This window comes from Gigantopelta aegis, chromosome 3, assembly GCF_016097555.1.
Source record: "Gigantopelta aegis isolate Gae_Host chromosome 3, Gae_host_genome, whole genome shotgun sequence".
NCBI lineage: Eukaryota > Metazoa > Mollusca > Gastropoda > Neomphalida > Peltospiridae > Gigantopelta > Gigantopelta aegis.
The window spans coordinates 11,099,797-11,118,316 of NC_054701.1; the positions used below are offsets into that span (position 1 = coordinate 11,099,797).

Below are 18,520 nucleotides of genomic sequence, written 5' to 3' on the forward strand. Positions count from 1 at the left end.
CCACCGTGCATCAGGTCTACGTCCCACTCATCATCTAATACAGATACTGTTTCTTCCATTTCCACTGTTCTTAGTCTTGGTCTTCTATTTTGAATTCCAAATTGTGCCTCAAAGAGTAGGCCTACTTCAGGCTCTTGTAAAATTTAAATATTAGTACAAGGAAAGAAAACCAACTCCTTCTATACAAATGATGTGAAGTGAATAAAGTGAACAGATACAATAATTTAATCATCACACACACGCACGCACATACACACACAGCAATAATAATAATAATAATAATAAAATTGGTTGAGGGAGAAACAACCATTCAAGAATTGATCTACTATACCTCCGCATGTTAATCTCTAGACTAACTTATGCAATGACATCATGATGTATAATAAAGGTATATAAATGAAGCGTTTCTGTTACCGTACCACAATGTGTTTGCAGACAACAGTAAATTTGTTTGCAAACGATGGTAAAATAAATAACTGAAAATGTAGTATTGTTACAGATATATATATTTAAAAAAAATTGTAGGAAATTATTTAGTTTTCAGTATTTAGATTAGAAATAGAAATAGGAGTAGAAATAATGGTGTTGATCGTAGTCCAAAGAACAGGTAGACTCATGCAACCCAATATGATCCTAATTTGATGTTTGGTCTAACTTATGAATATTGTATTTAACTTCTGGAAAAGTTGTTGAACTTTGTTATGTATAATCATGTACATGTACCTTATAAAAACGTGTGATACTTGCATACCATATAGATATATAGGACTTCTCCCTATGCTTGTAAATGTGTATCAAAGTACTGATGGTATCGCTAACGATCTTGACCGATGTTCTCAGGTACAAAATACAAAATAGTAACCAAACACTATTGTACATACAGATATATGTTTACTTCAAACTGATCTTCATGTAAAGAAGAAGATGTCATCTTCTAAATTCTTCAAAACAAACAACGCAAACAGCATGTCAACTTTTACTTCCGCGTTTACATGTGAAGTCAAACTTTGAGCTGTGTTTAATCGGTTTCTGACGTCATGCTATGTTGCAGGTTTTCGCGTGTGATGGCTCATATAATCATTGTATATGTTTTAGCAGAGAATATTCCAATTTCTATTCTAAGTTTTAGTTAAAAAGTTTAAAAAGTGGGAAAATATGCTCAAATTGTATTATAAAGAAACACAGAGTATATATTATGTATTATGTAGCATTTTGTTTATTATTTACTTATTTATTGTTTTGTCAATTGTTGGGAAATGGTTCTAGTCTGGAGAATCTCCATGTTAGTTAAAATTCATTATATAAACATTATCAAGTTGTTTTCTTTATATACCAGGCAGGATTTAGCTTAGTCGGTTGAGTGCTCGCTTGGGGTGCTTGCATCGCAGAATCAGACCACCTCGGTGGATCCATTCAATTGATTGGGGTTTTTCTCTCCTTCCAACCCAACCTGTTCTTCAGATGCCACATAACCGTAAATAAAATGTGTTGAGTGCATCGTTAGATAAAACATTTCCTTCCTTCCTTCCAACCTGTACATAACTGGTCAAAGGCCATGATATGTGCTTTCCTAGCTGTCCGTGGGAAAGTGCATATAAAAAGATCCCTTGCTGCATTACTAAAAATGTAGCGGGTTTCCTCTGATAACTATGTCAGAATTACCAAATGTTTGACCGCCAGTAGCCGATGATTGTGCTCTAGTGGTGTTAGTAAACAAAACACCCTTCTTTTGTTGTTGTATATACCTATGAGTTGTTGTCCAATGGTAAAGTGCTTGCCTGATGCGTGGTTGGTCTAGGATCTATCCCCGTCGGTGGCCCATTCTTGTTGTTGCCAGTACACCACGACTGGTATATCATAGGTCATGGTATGTGCTATCCTGTCTGGGATGGTGCATATAAAAGATCCCTTGATACCAATGGAAAATATAGGTGGTTTTCTCTCTTAAGACTGTCAGAATTACAAACTGTTACCCAGTGATTAATAAATCAATGTCCTTTAGTGGTATTATTAAACAAAACAAACTTTTTTTTATATACCAATCATAGCTATGTAAAGCTGAGCATCATGTATTTGCATTCCATATTTGAATTTAGTTTTGGTAAACACAATCTGAATGTGAATTAGTGGTACCTTGAGCAGTAGTATGCAAACAGTAATATATGGTATGCATGGCACTTGTCAGATCTGCCAGTCGGTGGGCCCATTGCATGAGCTAGTTCTCGTTCCAGCCAGTGCACCACGACTGGTATATCAAAGGCCATGGTGTGGGCTATCCTGTTTGTTGGATAGTGCATATAAAAGATCCCTTGCTACTAATGGAAAAATTTAGCATTTCCTCTCTAAGACTATATGTCAACATTACCACATGTTTGACATCCAATAGCCAATGATTAATAATAATTGTGCTCTAGTGGTGTCTAAACAAACTTCTTGTCAGGTCTGGAAATCTGAAATATATCAGATTCCATTTCTTGGTCCAAGTTGTCAGAAAAGGTTTCTTAGCTCTGCAATTTTAAAGGAGGCACGGTCACTTGGCAGTTGAGCTACAAAATAGCCTAACAAAATATTACCTGAAAATTAAAATATATACTGAACAAGAAAAGAAATGCAAACATTTTTAATATATACTCTTCAAAAGAAGAAACGCAAAACCACATTGTCGTAACATTTGGAGAATTGATTTCATTATTGAATGGTGAGTCCGATAATTACCAAATGTTGCAGGATTGTTCACAATTCACTCTAGTCCATTGTGAGTAAGTGATAGGACACACCACCAAGGTCAAGGTCATCTGGAGTCAATACCGGGTGTGGCCTCCGCGTGTGTTGACAACTGCCTGGCACCGCCTGCCCATTGAAGCAACCAGAGTACGGATGACGTCCCGGGAGATGGTGGCCCACTCGGCCTGCAAGGCTGCTGCCAGCTCGGGCAGGGTCTGGGGCTGTGGTTGTCGCTGTCGGAGGCGTCGGTCCAACTCGTCCCATAGATGCTCAATTGGGTTCAAATCCGGTGATATCGATGGCCAAGGAAGGACATTAATGTTGTTGTTCTGTAGGAAAGCCGTTGTGAGACGTGCTGTGTGAGGCCTGGCGTTGTCATGTTGGAACACTGCGTTGGCGTTGGCCATAACTGGAACGATGTGTGGCCGGAGGATCTGGTCAATGTAGCCCTGTGCATTCAGGTTGCCCTGCACGTGGACCAGATCAGTTCTGCCAGTGTGTGAGATGGCTGCCCACACCATGACACTACCCCCGCCGAATCTGTCCACTTCCTGCACGCAGTTTGCCGCATAACGTTCACCACGACGCCTATACACACGACATCTTCCATCATGACGTCGGAGCAGAAATCGGGACTCGTCACTGAACCACACCTGTCTCCATCGCAGTTGAGGCCATTGTCGATGAATCTGGCACCACTGCAGTCGGAGTCGACGGTGTTGTGGTGTTAAGATGACACCTCGAACTGGACGTCTGGCACGAATTCCTACCTCACGTAGGCGGTTCCGTACGGTCTGGTCGGATATCCTGCGCAAACCTGGTATTGCTGCAGCTGTGGAGGTGGCAGTAGTCAATCGTTCCCGAAGGTGGCGTACCCGGATGTAGCGGTCCTGCCCGGGGGTAGTGACCCGTGGTCGACCAGATCTAGGGAGGTCACGTGTTGATCCATGTTGCTGGTAACGGTCCCACAGTCTGGAGATGGTGCTTGGGGACACATGGAATGCCCTGGCAACGGCCGTTCTGGATTCGCCTGCGTCTAGTCGGCCGATGGCATTGTTTCTCTGCGGTTCACTGAGACGTGGCATGTCCTGGATTGTCAACTGTCGGCCAGATACAGAGGCCAGGCAAGCGAACACCCTGCACTTTTATACTGTCGGTGTTCATGTTGCACGTGCAGACAACGCACGTGCAGTGGTGACATGGTTTGCACGTGGCTGCGTTTTTGCGAATATTCACATTTTGGAACTTTATTGTACAGTAGCTGCGTTTTATCGAATGTAACCGTGGGAATGTGTTTGGGACATGCAATGACTAAGCATGAACCGGTAGGAAACATAAAATCGGAGTTATAACCCATTTGTACCCTTTTGCGTTTCTTTTTTTTGAAGAGTATATATATATATATATACAGCAGGGGTTGAAATTGGCTGAAATTACTGTCCAATAAGCTACAAATTCTACTGGACTGAATAAAAACGTGCTGGACCAAACATAATCATAGAGTATAAATGTTACATAATTGCCCAGAGACGGGCAAAAATATCTCCTGGCCCATGGTGACGCTGAACGGCAAAAACCAGTCGGGACAAGTGTTTACATCTCCAATACAGTGAAACCCCTCAAAACCAGAATCCCATGGACCAAATAAAAAGTCTTGTTTTAAGTTTATCCAGTTTAGAGAGGTAATTTATGTACTGAAATTTTAAAAAGGACTGAAAATTATCCAGTTCTGAGAGAACTCCAGTTTACAGAGAGTTCGGTTTTGCAGGGTTTCATGTATACAGTTGTATATATATTTTCATGATAAAATTAATTTGGGAAATACAGTCAAAATGGGCCTGAAAAGTTCACAAGACCAGATAATTTCAGTAGACACAAAAACTAAAGGATTCAAATTAAATAAGTTTAAAAGAAAATTAATTTAATATTTGCATTTCTTTTGTTGTTCAGAATATTATTTGTTCAAAAACTACCTCACTTAACTGACAACATGCAAGTAGTCTTCAGTTCCTATTTATAGCGGTTTCCGGTGTATAATTGAATAATATGTAATATACCTGTAGCTATTCATAATTTATTTTTAACAAATACTGGCTGTTTACACGTTTGCAAAATGTATGGTGAAAAGGACCCTACACAAGTGTATGTGTGACTGCCTTAACCCACTGTGAGACCCTTAATAGAAATAAGTCAACTGTAAAGATTCTCCCCTTTAGAATGTTGTTAACATGTTTTGTTGGGGGGTTTTTTTAGGGGTTTTTTTTTTAATGCATCAGGAAGGTGCTTGCTTAAGTGCACTCGTGTGATCTTTAGTTTTTCTCTTTTTTTTAAATTTTATCATTATAAAAAAAATTAATATGTAATGGAGTTGAGTGCAAATTTTAACAATGTCTAATCTAGCTTTTTTTTAAAATATGAGACTCTGTAATACATGTACAAAAGGCAGTCAAAACTTTTGTAGAACTTGGTACTGAAATCTGAATGACAAAACTGATCAAAATCATACCTGTATCTCAGTGCAAGAAGAGATCGAGTTGAAAGGATGTTTTAGGCAAAGCCGTTATTGCTTCCATGATCCACTATCAGGTATTTCAATATATCTTTTCAATATAATCATCCTTGACTCATTGCATTTGACTCAATTTTCCTTCAAGCTACTAATGCCAGAAAAATAGAACTCTTCTGGCTGGCCCACCAACCACCATTTTTCAGCATTCTGACTTTTTATCTTCAAATCAGGTATCACAAATAAAGGCATTCCAATTCCGTAATAATCACCAACCATACACTTATGAATTTCAATAGCATTTTCACCTTCCTAGGTGAGAAATTTAACAACGGCTCTTTTCTTCCAAGCTGATCAAATTCACGGTTTTAGGATGGTAGATTACTATTAAACAATAATATGTAAATTTACAAACAAAGAGGGTTGTGTCATTGATAAGATATATGCATAAAAGAAAAACATAAACATATTGTATACAAAGTTATGGTACATGTATCCGTTGTTCTATGAATGTTTTGACTGCCCCTCATACAAGAGAACCTTGGTACATGTATCCGTTCTATGAATGTTTTGACTGCCCCTCATACAAGCAAACCTTGGTACATGTATCCGTTGTTCTATGAATATTTTGACTGCCTCTCATACAAGAGAACCTTGGTGCATGTGTACCAATCGCGACTGAATAGCCAATGTGTACATGTAGGTTGTGGAATTACATTTGAAATTGCAATTTTACATCCTTGTTGAAACCTGTATTTCAATGGAAGACCAGTGTAAAGCTATATCAAGTTATTTAGGATCGGTGTTTTATTGGCAGTGTGTTTGTTTTTCATTATGGTTTCCTTTGTAAACAGGTCACTTTTTCATCATCTGTATATAATTTCAGTCTGTATATTGTATATTTGGCATGTATTTATTTCATATTGATCGTGAAAATAAAATTTAAGTAAATTATTTTGGAATGGTTTTGTATGTTTAGGAACAGTGCAGATATTGCAAGTGATTAATACCGGCTTAAAATACAACTAAAAGTACACAAATGACATCTGCGTCTAGTCAGCCATATTTTATATTTAAAGCAGGTCATTCAGTGATAGAGCTGAACATAAATATTTGGACAATTGTTTAGTATGCGATACAACTCAGCATCGAGTATTGTCATATGACTGGCACCACAGACTGGCATGTGGTGCATTCAACCAATTGCTAGTAATGGTCACAAAGAAGAAAGAACTATCACTATCTATGTAGTCTTTTGCATCAAATTTTATGGTAGTTTGTTAAAACTTTAATTACATAGAAATGCATTGTAAAAAAAAAAAAAATATTGATCAAAGGTGAAGATGACATTTGATGAGACTGCAGTGAGTTAAGCTGACAGATCATCAGCACTGCATGTGGTTGTCCAATTCTATCTTCATATTTCACTTCACATTCAGAAAGTATTGCCATTGCTGTTCCTCTAGTATTTTGCCATTTGCAAAACCTAGTTCTACAGTATTTTGTGCTAGATGGTTTCCAAATTCTCGTAGCTGATCAAGTAACATGCATACCATGTTTTGAATCTATGAAAATGTCAACTGTAAAGTTTGTTTGTTTTATTTAACGACGCCGCTAGAGCACATATGTCAACTGTAAGTTGAGGAATACTGGATTCAATGTCTCACCTACGATTATTTGTAGTCTCAACAATAAAAATAAACAATAAAATAATTTTCAAATTGTTTGTAGTTGTAGAAACATAAAATAAGAAACAAGAATCAAGTACAGATGTGTTTAATCCATCCAAAGAAAATGCATTGAATATAAAATAGCAGCACAACCATCTGAGCGTCAAGCAACACTGAACTAGATGATGCCACTGTTTTCTGTGCTGCTGAGTATGTATACACGCATGTAGCTTACACAGTAGAGCAACAGTGCCCATTCTTATTGCAGATAGATGCAACAATTTTAAAACAAGCAGCTCTTAATGAATAAGATCATATTTAAAACCATCCAAAGCAATTAGTTTGCTAATAGTTTGCTAGATGACAGACAAGGCACAACAAGAAATGGACTGGGACTGGCATCAAAGAGAGGCAGCCCATCAGACATGAAGGTCTACTTGTTAAGGAGACCACCATAAATAGTGCCTGAACCTTCAAAAGATATAGGCATGTAAATACAGTTTAAGTTGAAGTAACAATCTGTCTGCAGCATTTTCCAGATGAAGAAGTCGAGAAATTAACCCATCTGAGAAATTTTTTATCCTGTGCCTGTGATGAGAAAAACAGGTAATATAAGACTGCTTCAGGATTTGTGGCTGAACATTAACAGATTTCTTTAGGATTAACAACTTGTGTCAGATTCTGAAGAATGACAAAAGTTTATAAAATGTTAAGGGATCTCTTCAGGATTAACCACTTTGTGTTAAATATTACAGGATGTCTCCAGAATTAACCCTTGGGGGGGGGGGGGGGGGGGGGGAGAGGGAGAGGAGATAAAATATCACTGAACAAATTCCCTCCTGATTAGGAATTTATCTTAAAACTGACGAAACATCTCAGACAACCACCAACAGTCATTAAAACAAATTTACAACAACATGGACCATTGGCAGGATGTCAAAGAATGCATTTTCCTCAAAGGTTTCTTATACCTTCAAGATCACTAGACACAACACCTCTCTTTTTCCCACTGCCTAATACAACTGCCCTTGAGGAGAACACAAGAGTGCATAACATGTAAAACAACAGCATAATGTGAACTGGCTGTATTGTAGCATCTTGCACAACAATATAAGAAAACAGCGTAACATGAACCGGCTGTTCTGTAACATCCTGCACATAATAAAAACAGCTCATCAAGGACTGGCTGTGTTATAATACGTTGCACACGATGACAAAACACAGCATAATGTGCATAAGTGAGCTTTTCTTCTCGCTCTTTGCAGGCTGAATGCAGCAATGTGAACCGGGTTTGAAGGAACAATCAATATCTAAAAATAATTAATCACCAGTTTGTTTTGTTCAGTACATTGTTTTAGTTTGAACCAACAAGTCTCTTGCACAATGTCTCTTGGTGGACCTTAAAAAGACATCCAGCTTTAAAATAAAAAAAGAAGTTAAAAACAAATAATTTTAAATTAAAAAAAGAAGTTTTTTTTTAAAAAAGAAAGCAAAAAAAAAGAAAGAAAGAAAATGACCTCTAATTCTGGCTGATTTAAAATCCAGGGCTCAGTTGTTCAAAGTATAGTTAAATTAACACTGGATTAGTCTAATATTTTCATTTTAATTATGATTGCACAAATACAAAATAAACTTTAGATTTTATTATGTATTGCTATTCCAAATCAAGTTTCAACGTTTTCAGTTGTCATTTGTACTGATTCAGTCCTTGGTACTGAATATTTCTGCTACCACCAGGTTAAGCTAACTAATGTTTGAACATCTGGCCTCAAACTTAAAAAGAAGAGGAGAAATTAAACTTGTATTTTGTATTTCACACAAATTTTGGCTCAATTCAACTTCAAGCAAAGGAGTATTTGAGTTAAACAGAACAGGCTATTATAACCAGTGCAAGACTTTGTTAGTTCCGTACAAAGAGACAACAGACAAACAGCTAGATAATAAATGTTCAATACTGAATTGCAATAAATGAGTAATGAATCATACATTTTGTAGATGTAACATTAATTTAACTTGCATCTCTAACAATACCAAACACACACACATACGCTCCATTCAGTATAAAATCTAGGTCAACACCTATTTAACACGAAAATCAAATTTGAATCATTAATAGCAAGATAAGCGAAAATATGTTTGCATAAGTGATAAAAGAAAAGCTACTATAAAATACGAATATTCATCATGACCATAACATTAGGCAATATTGATTTTAAATGTGAGTTTCAATATACTAGAAAATGAAAAAGGTTGAAAAAAAAACAAGGAAACCCTAAATATATGTACAGTCAGACATCTTTACAACAATCACATCCCCCTTGGGTCACTAACATAAAATTTGCCATTGTAGAGAATTTGTCATAAGTTATCTCCCATGCCATAATGAAAAATTAAGGAAAAATACTGCTTAATACAACAGCTATTATAATATTGTAATTATAACAGAAGAACGAATAGCATTTAAATAATTAATGCATTGCTATTACTATAAACAAATACATGTACATGTAACACAAATGTTTTTTGGTTTTTAAAAAAAAACCCACATTAAGTATAATAGGCAAGGTGCATTCACTGTCAATCATTTACTGGTTCAAGACATCCATTTACTGGCATCGGTAACATCAAGTAACATCAGCTCCAATCAAGGATGCCAAGTGGCTGTGTGTGTAACATTAACCTTAAACGTTGAAATCTAACCTGTTATGGCATCTTTGATTACGTAATGTTGGTGTAAGGAGTTATTTTCTGAAGTAGGATGTATGGTACATTTGTTCCTAATTTGCCCTATTGGTGTCAGAAAGTGTGAATTCTGGTGTAATGAAAAGAATAAGAATGATGTAGGTTTGTTCCCATCAGTTTTTGGTCAGCTGGTGTAATGTTGTAGTAACGACAGTTGTTGTAATGAGGTCTGACTGTAATTGCCTAAAATGCTCTGTTTTTATAAATTCCTATAACCTTATTACCCTTTTAACAAGTGCACATTTGCTACATTAATGGGTTTTTTAAAACTTACCAGTGTATTTAAACTTACCAGTATATTTAAAAAATGTTTATGTACATTTCATTTTACAAGATTTAAAAAAAGAAAATAGTGCTGACAAAATATGCTAACAAGGGCCTAATTCACAAAACTCTCCCAACTTAGTGATCTCGCAGCGCAATGTTAAAAGACTTGCAAAGGGGATGCTTTGTTGTCTAACAGAGCCTAAGAGAGCTTTGTGAATTAGGCCCCAGACTGGCATATTACTGCAAATTTAGTCTTTTCAACGCTGGCCTGAAACATCTCATTTTTCATTCAATCAATGTTAGAAGAATTTTCAATCTCACAGTCAAGATTAAAAGGCAAATTTGTAACGGTACTAGAGGTTCTTAACACCAACATTTAATTCTTATGTTGGAAACTCAAGTAACACTAAAATCACCTACCCGGCACACACACATACATATATTAAATATGTATATCTATGAATGTTTACATATACATATATGTAATATAATAAAATAAATACATAATATGTGCAACTTCACAATAAATTATTTTCATAAAACAACAATTTTAAAATTGTTTTACTTTTTTTCAGTAAAGTTCAAAACCTGATCAACAATTTTTGCTTCAACAAAAGTGCTATGTCACAATGGTACTCCTGACAAAAATAAATTTACCCACTGGCTGTTCAACAATTATCAACACTCTAGGGGAGAAGGTATCGTAGGGTACATTATGGAGGAGGGGTGGGGGCATTTGCCAAGATTGATTTTATGTTTTAAAAACAATTGTCTATTATTTATTAATTAAATAAAATGCAGCCAGTCATTTTTATTTTGTTCTGTAACTAATACTTATAAGATATTAAACAAGCTTCCATTTCGCATCATGTTTAGGTCCTGTGTGAAATAATTTTCAATTGTCATAAGCTTTAGCGAGTGACAATGAAAATTATTTCACGAGGGACATAAACAAGATACGAAATGTTAGCAAGCTTAATATCCTATTTATTATCCATAATCGATCTTAATTTATATCAATCAATTCGTTTGGTTGACGTGCCTGCTCTAATCTATGACATCATCATGGACGCCGAAGTGTTACGTCCCTTGGCATTCTATTGGATGTATCACTTTGATATGTACCAAGATATTTTTAATCACATCGGTAATAATATTCTATCTAGTAGTTATTACCAAACCAATCAAAGATAAATACACACCTATAGACTTAATAAATCAATAAGCTCTAGTGGCACTGTTAAACAAAACAAAAGATTAAAATATCATCAAATTGTCACCGACATGGCATTTTCATCACTTAACAATGTCAAGACAGAACTCTGACGTGAATAATTCAATCTGCTCAAGCTGTGGTAACGCGTGGTAACATGTCTGTGTCAATTTACCACTACACTGGTCCCCAATTAGTGAAATACCTGTGGATATCAAATGGCCACCGATTTGTGCTGGTCCATCAACAAAATCAATTGGATGGATCATCTTGTGCAACAGCTGCAAGTTACTGGAAATTAGAGATCTGGGCCCGTGCTATAACACTTTTAGAGTCTAAACTCAATCTCAAATGATGTCACATGCATGCAATTTGTATGATGATAAAACCTCACTCTATTAGTCTTGAGTTTTATATGTGTAAGCGCCAAGCCAGCACTCATTCACTTGCAGATAACCACACTGTCAGCAGTAAATTGTATAATGGGAAACTGGATCCAATTTTTCAAAGATTAGTTAAATTAACCCTGAGTTAGTCCAATATTTTCTTTTTAATTATATTTGCAAACATTACAAAATAAACTTTAGATATGAACCATTAACTTTAGACTTGACCATCAAGTTTCAACATGGTTTTCAGTTATTATTTGTAATGATTTGGTCCTGAATTTTGAAAATGTTTGTTAACCACTGGTTAAGCTAACGAACACTTTAACAACTACACATGTAGCCCCTAAATTTAGGTACATGTATTTTGCTGTATAGTGTAAAACACAAATAATACTTATTTATTAACTTACACTTATGAAAAAAACCCAGGGATTACTCAGCTTATTAAAGCTGTTTTTTTGTTTGTAAAATACGAGTTGGAAGTCATGGATAAAACTGATCTGAAGTTAATCAACAATGAGTGAAATACTGACACAGCTTCTTGAATGAGGTTGAAAAATTGTCACGCTGGCTAATCATTGTTCCATGATGGATGTCACAAAATATATGTTGGGTGAAACTGAAAATGGTCATTACTAGGTGACTGAGGTAGATCTAATGTTACTCAACTTGTAAATATGGGGGTTAAGGTTACTCAAACGTCTTTTTTTCCCCCACAAAACTTAAACTTTTGATTATGTCACAATGTTTTTAAAAAGTTAGAAGCCTTGTCCAACCAGTTATTAAAGAGTCTATCCCAAGTTTGTTGCCATTTTAAAAGATTTTAAAATTATGTTTTCTTACAAAAGCCAAACTAAACTTGAAATAATTCAGCCAAAGGTTTTTTCAAGTAACTGTATTTATCTGTATAATACATTTTATGATTTAAAACATGTTAATGTAAGATGGCTAGTGTTTTTTTTTTTTTTTTTTTTTTCCAAATGTATTTATCAGCATTAAGCCATATATTTTAAACATCTTAAGGTAAGGATAGTGTTTTAAAAATAGGAAAAAGCAGAATGTATGTTTATTCTGTTGGGAGAAATTTTTACCAGGGCTGAAAACTCAGAATAGTTCCTTTAAAGAGAAATGAAGGAAAATACTAATGTTGATGTTTTTTAAAATATGGCTCCATACATACATTGTATTTTGTCGAAATCGATGCCTTCGTAAACAGGTAACTGGTTACATGTTGAGCCGAAAGGTTAGTCAATTGGATACGCTTTTAGTCAAAGCATCATGAAAAGTTTCTATTCATTACAAACAGGAAGGCATTCAAAAATGTTTGTTTAATTCTGCACATAACTGCGCGTGGTAAACAATTTCTCTGAATGCATTGGATTACTAGAATAAGCATGCGTAGTAACTTTGCCCTATTAACTGTTTTTTAATCAGTGGAGGATAAAGGAAGACTTTAGCTAGGAAGGGCATGTAAAATCAAACTCTATTGCTGGAGACTAACTAGAAGAAAAAAGAAGACCAAAACAAAAAAGCAAAGGAGAAAAAAGAAGACTCAGTTATAGGTTTTTGAAGTGAATACTAATAAAAGTCAAACCTGTATTTAGCAGCCACCATATAAAGTATCAAAAAGTGGCCTTTCAAGACGGATGGCTGCTTAATAAAGGTCAGTATATACTATATTAGATGAATTGGGAGAATAAAAATGTGGCCTCTTAACTTAGATGGCACAAGAGCAGGTTTGACTGTATTACAAATTTAGGAATGTCTCTACGATAGATGCTCATAGATGCTCGTAAAGAATCAATCATCATACCCATAAAGCAATATGTACAAGCATATTAACTGAATCACAAACTAAATAACACATAATCAGAGGTTGGCAAAATCACAGTACATATAAATACTTAGGCAAGAATTAACTGAGGAAAATTGCCTTAAAAGGGGATATGCAAACCTTTGTCTCAATCACACTCTCACATTAAAATTCAGTATCTCCCAAAGCCACTGAAACTGGGTGTTACCAAACAAAGATTTTTAAGTAATATGTTAACAGATGGAAAAAAACATATCCATATGTGCTTTTAGTTTTTAAAAAATGTCACTAAAAGCAAAACATATGCATACATTGCATTGTAATTATCACAAGAAAGTAATTTATAAAATATACTGTACATAACAGGGAGTCTTATTCACTATCGGTTAGATGCTGTATGTTCATGTTAAAAAACTAAGTATTTCATTTATTTAATTAATTTTATAAAAGTATTACTCTGTATGTAAAATTTGTGATTATTTTTATTTCTTTAAAAAATATCATTAAAAAGAAAATTTGTTTAGTATTTGTTTGAATTTTAAATTGTTTAACATGCATTGTGATGAAATATTCTTAGATGTATATCCAAGAAATAAACTTGGATCATTTTCATTAACAGTTAATCTGACTTCAAATTAATGGCAACTACTGATATAGTATTTATACTTGTAGTTGGTGAGAGATGGATACACAAAACATTCCATATATAAATATGAGCTAAATGCTAAGCATTTTAATTTTAAATAATTTAAAAAAATTATTATTATTTTGCTTTTACATGCATTGAGATGAACATACATACATGTACATGTAGGTGCAACTATAAACCAAGTTTTATTGGTGTAGACTTATAGTTTGTGATAAAAGGAGCTGAACACTTAATGTTGGAGCTAATCCAAAGTTGCCGCCATTTCTGTTGGAAAAGTAGTACCGGGTAATAGTATCTTGCCTTTAGACTTTGTCAAGGATAATTAGTAAAACGTGTTAAGATGAAATTTCAGTTGACTAATTCATAAAGTGCACGGTACACGCAATATTAAACTTGAGGCTATTAATTTCTGAATGGCGTTCATGTACTTGTGTATGTGAAATATTAAATTTCAGTTGACCAATTCATAAAGTGCACTGTACACGCAATATTAAACTTGAGGCTATTAATTTCTGAATGGCGTTCATGTACTTGTGTATGTGAAATATTAAATTTCAGTTGATCACCTTCTAAATCTGCATTACATACATGCATGCAATATTAAACATGTCATCACCAGTTCTATGATAATGTCTACAATGCAATAAAGGGTATATACACTCATTATGTAGACAAACCATTACAATAGGAATGATCAATCCCTACTTTTGACTTACACTGTAAATTGAAGTTTTGCCAATAACGTTAAAAGGTGGAGAGGGGAAGATCACGAGGATTTAATTAAAATATGTACAGCATAAATATAAATGTGTTAAAATATGTAAAACCTCAATCTGTCCAGTCTTTGATAAAAAAAACCCCACAAAAACTATGTACACTTAGATCTGACGAAACAAATCTATTAAAGGTAATCCATCTGAGGACAAACCACTGCTTTTTTACAAAAATAAAATAGATAAATTAATTCAGTGATTAGCATAATATATATATATATATACAGCTACATGTGTACATGTATATTGAGCACATAAATAGGCTGTACAAAAGACTAAATCAGACACAGTCCTGCATGTCTGAATGCTCAGTCATATGTCTAAAACAAATGGAAATGCATCAACATTATTTTCATAATTCTTCACAAATTTAAATTTATCATTTTTACAATACAATATAGAAACACCCTCACTAAATGAGTGCATAATAACATGTTCAAGAATTACAGATTAGTACAAATAAATACATATTTTATAACAAAGAAACTGTTGCAGAGTTAACATATTTTGAAGTGAAAAATGAAAAAAACAAGAAAAAGAAAAAGTAAATGAAAAAGAAAAAGAATGATAGGTTTGGCTGAAGGATGTTGCACAGTAGCAATGACTACAGCTTGACAATAACACATTAATAATAAAGACGAGCATACATTTGTATGTCCAGTACTGCACGTTAACAGATGCACAGAAGTATAGTGCAACACATCAGTAACACATACTCTCACTTACATTCTGTACCATATACTGTAACAAGAAATACAGTGAACTTCAGTGATATGTCTGTATTCTGAAGGTCCATTACTCTGAAAGTCAGATTCTCTGAAGATCTGGGGCCTATTTTATCAAATTCTTGCAAGTTCTGCGATCTCACTCAATTCAAATCCAAAAGACATGCATGGACAGTGCAATGTTTCTTAAGAGAGCTTTGTGAATTAGTCCTCTGGTCCAAACTTTGGAGGTAAGCCATGTTTTATTTATAAATGTACATGTGCTTATTTACTGACTTTATTAACACAGACAAGTGGAGTCGATGATTAGATCTGTAATATGTTCAGGAGGGTGAACACTCACCAACAATTTGAATGATTTTAGCCACATTGTTCTCTTGATATTTAACGTTACATAAAGATTACTTTCTTGACAGTTCACGCTACATGAACATTACACTCTAACATCTCACCCTACACATACAATTACACTCTTAACATCTCACCCTACACATACAATTACACTCTGTTTCATGCTACACATACAATTACACTCTGTTTCATGCTACACATACAATTACACTCTGATGTTTCATGCTACACATACAATTACACTGTTTCATGCTACACATACAATTACACTCTGATGTTTCATGCTACACATACAATTACAATGATGTTTCATGCTACACATACAATTACACTCTGATGTTTCATGCTACACATACAATTACAGTCTGTTTCATGCTACACATACAATTACACACTGATGTTTCATGCTACACATACAATTACAGTCGGTTTCATGCTACACATACAATTACACACCAGGGATTTACCGGACGCACAAAACTTGCGTATAGGACGCACTAATACTTAACTGGACCCACAAAAATAGAGATACTGCATCCCGTGGGACGCATAAAATATCTGACATTTTCAGTAACCCTGTCCACTATCAAAGATCGATCATTCTGTGTAACACACTATTTCTTTTCTACCTATAAACTGCGTATTCAAATGGGGATTCCCCATATCAAAAACAAAAAGTTTTAATCTCTGGAAACACTGCGTCTTTATCCTTTGCTGCGCTTAATCGGGTAAAGTTGGTAATTTCCGGAAAGAGATCGCGGATTTGCGATCATTCGGAACTTCTCGTCAACAGGCCGAACACAATCGGAAATTCCCAGGCGAATAAAGCAAATTGGTTGATTGTTCTGATTTGCATTAACAAACAAGTAGCACGAATCATAAACAACGCATGGTATTGTGAGTGTCATTTAGCTTGCAGGAAATGGTTCAAATAATTATACAGATCAAACTGAAATGTTGATTTTGAAAGAATAAACAATGAATACCGACAATGATTTCCCGAAAGGAAAAACAACAACACAGCTTGTTAAATTTACTTTAATGGAACATATAAATGATATAGTATACAAGTGATTTGTTGTCTGCAGCTCTCTGTCGTTTGTGTGGTTTTGGGACCCTTTGTTTTCAGGTTGGGACCTCCAGAAAAGAGGTGAGTCCAAGGGACCCCCATTTCAGAAAAACAAGGTAAATCCCTGACACACTGATGTTTCATGCTAGACATACAATTACACTCTGATGTTTCATGCTACACATACAATTACACTGTTTCATGCTACACATACAATTACACACTGATGTTTCATGCTACACATACAATTACACTCTGATGTTTCATGCTACACATACAATTACACTGTTTTATGCTACACATACAATTACACACTGATGTTTCATGCTACACATACAATTACACTCTGTTTCATGCTACACATACAATTACACTGTTTCATGCTACACATACAATTACACACTGATGTTTCATGCTACACATACAATTACACTCTGATGTTTCATGCTACACATACAATTACACTCTGTTTCATGCTACACATACAATTACACTGTTTCATGCTACACATACAATTACACACTGATGTTTCATGCTACACATACAATTACACTCTGTTTCATGCTACACATACAATTACACTGTTTCATGCTACACATACAATTACACACTGATGTTTCATGCTACACATACAATTACACTCTGATGTTTCATGCTACACATACAATTACACTCTGATGTTTCATGCTACACATACAATTACACTCTGATGTTTCACGCTACACAACGATTCCACTTTGCCGCTTCACGCTACACAACGATTCCACTCCACTGCTTCACCCTACACAAACGAATAATGATTCTCGACAGCCCGGCCATGAGACAGCTGTCCCTGAGATCCGTGCGTCTGTGAGTCCCGCACCACATTCTCTATGGACGACGTCCGCGATCGTATGGACCCGCCGACCACCACCGCATCGCGCGTGCTGTCAAACTGACCGTGGTGCACAGAGAGCGAATTGCGCATGTTGCCGCCGAAGTTTGAATTTCCGTGCGACCGTGGCGACCCACGGGGTAATGTGGTGGGTGTCCGCGGCCGCTCCATATACACTATGTAGTCTGTGAGAGTGACGTCAGAGGACCCACCCGATTCCAGCGGTATTGGGTGTGTCCGGAAGTGCTCCAACATGTCAAATATTGCCTGGAACCACAAGTGCTGTACACGACACTGTCCGTCATTATTAATTGTCATCCGTAGATGCTAGAAAAAACCCAACAATATCAAATAAATATTTGCTGAATTGCATAATTTTTACAAACTATTATGTTAATCTTGAATGACCAATATCATAAGTATCTTGGTTGGTTCCTTTAACATTGAGATAACAAAATCTGAATATAATATGTCATTCTTCTGAAATTAACTCGAACACACACACACCTAAGACTTATCACAATAATGAAGAACATACATTTGTAGCCCAAGAATACAAAGTGAAAAATAATAGAAATTATTAAAACATGAATGCTTAAAATTATTAGTTTACACCATTTTTTTTTTTTTTTCAATGTGTTTTTGCATTTACCAATCAATCATCGGATCTTTTTTTAATAGTTTTCTAAAAAAATTATCTTGAAAATCTTTAATATTTTAAGAAAAGGAACAAGAGGAGTAGAAATATTGTATCT

The 18,520-nt window shown here is 35.2% G+C and overlaps 1 protein-coding gene across 1 annotated transcript in view; it reads right to left on the bottom strand.

Annotated features, from left to right (window-relative positions):
* Positions 1 to 6,990: 6,990 nt before the first annotated feature.
* Positions 6,991 to 18,520, bottom strand: part of LOC121367519 (SH2B adapter protein 2-like) — an 82,866-nt gene continuing 71,336 nt past the window's right edge. The window contains exon 7 of the mRNA XM_041491745.1: positions 6,991 to 18,092. Coding sequence (XP_041347679.1) covers positions 17,673 to 18,092 — 420 coding nt within the window. The 3' untranslated portion in view covers positions 6,991 to 17,672. The remainder of the gene's footprint in view (positions 18,093 to 18,520) is intronic.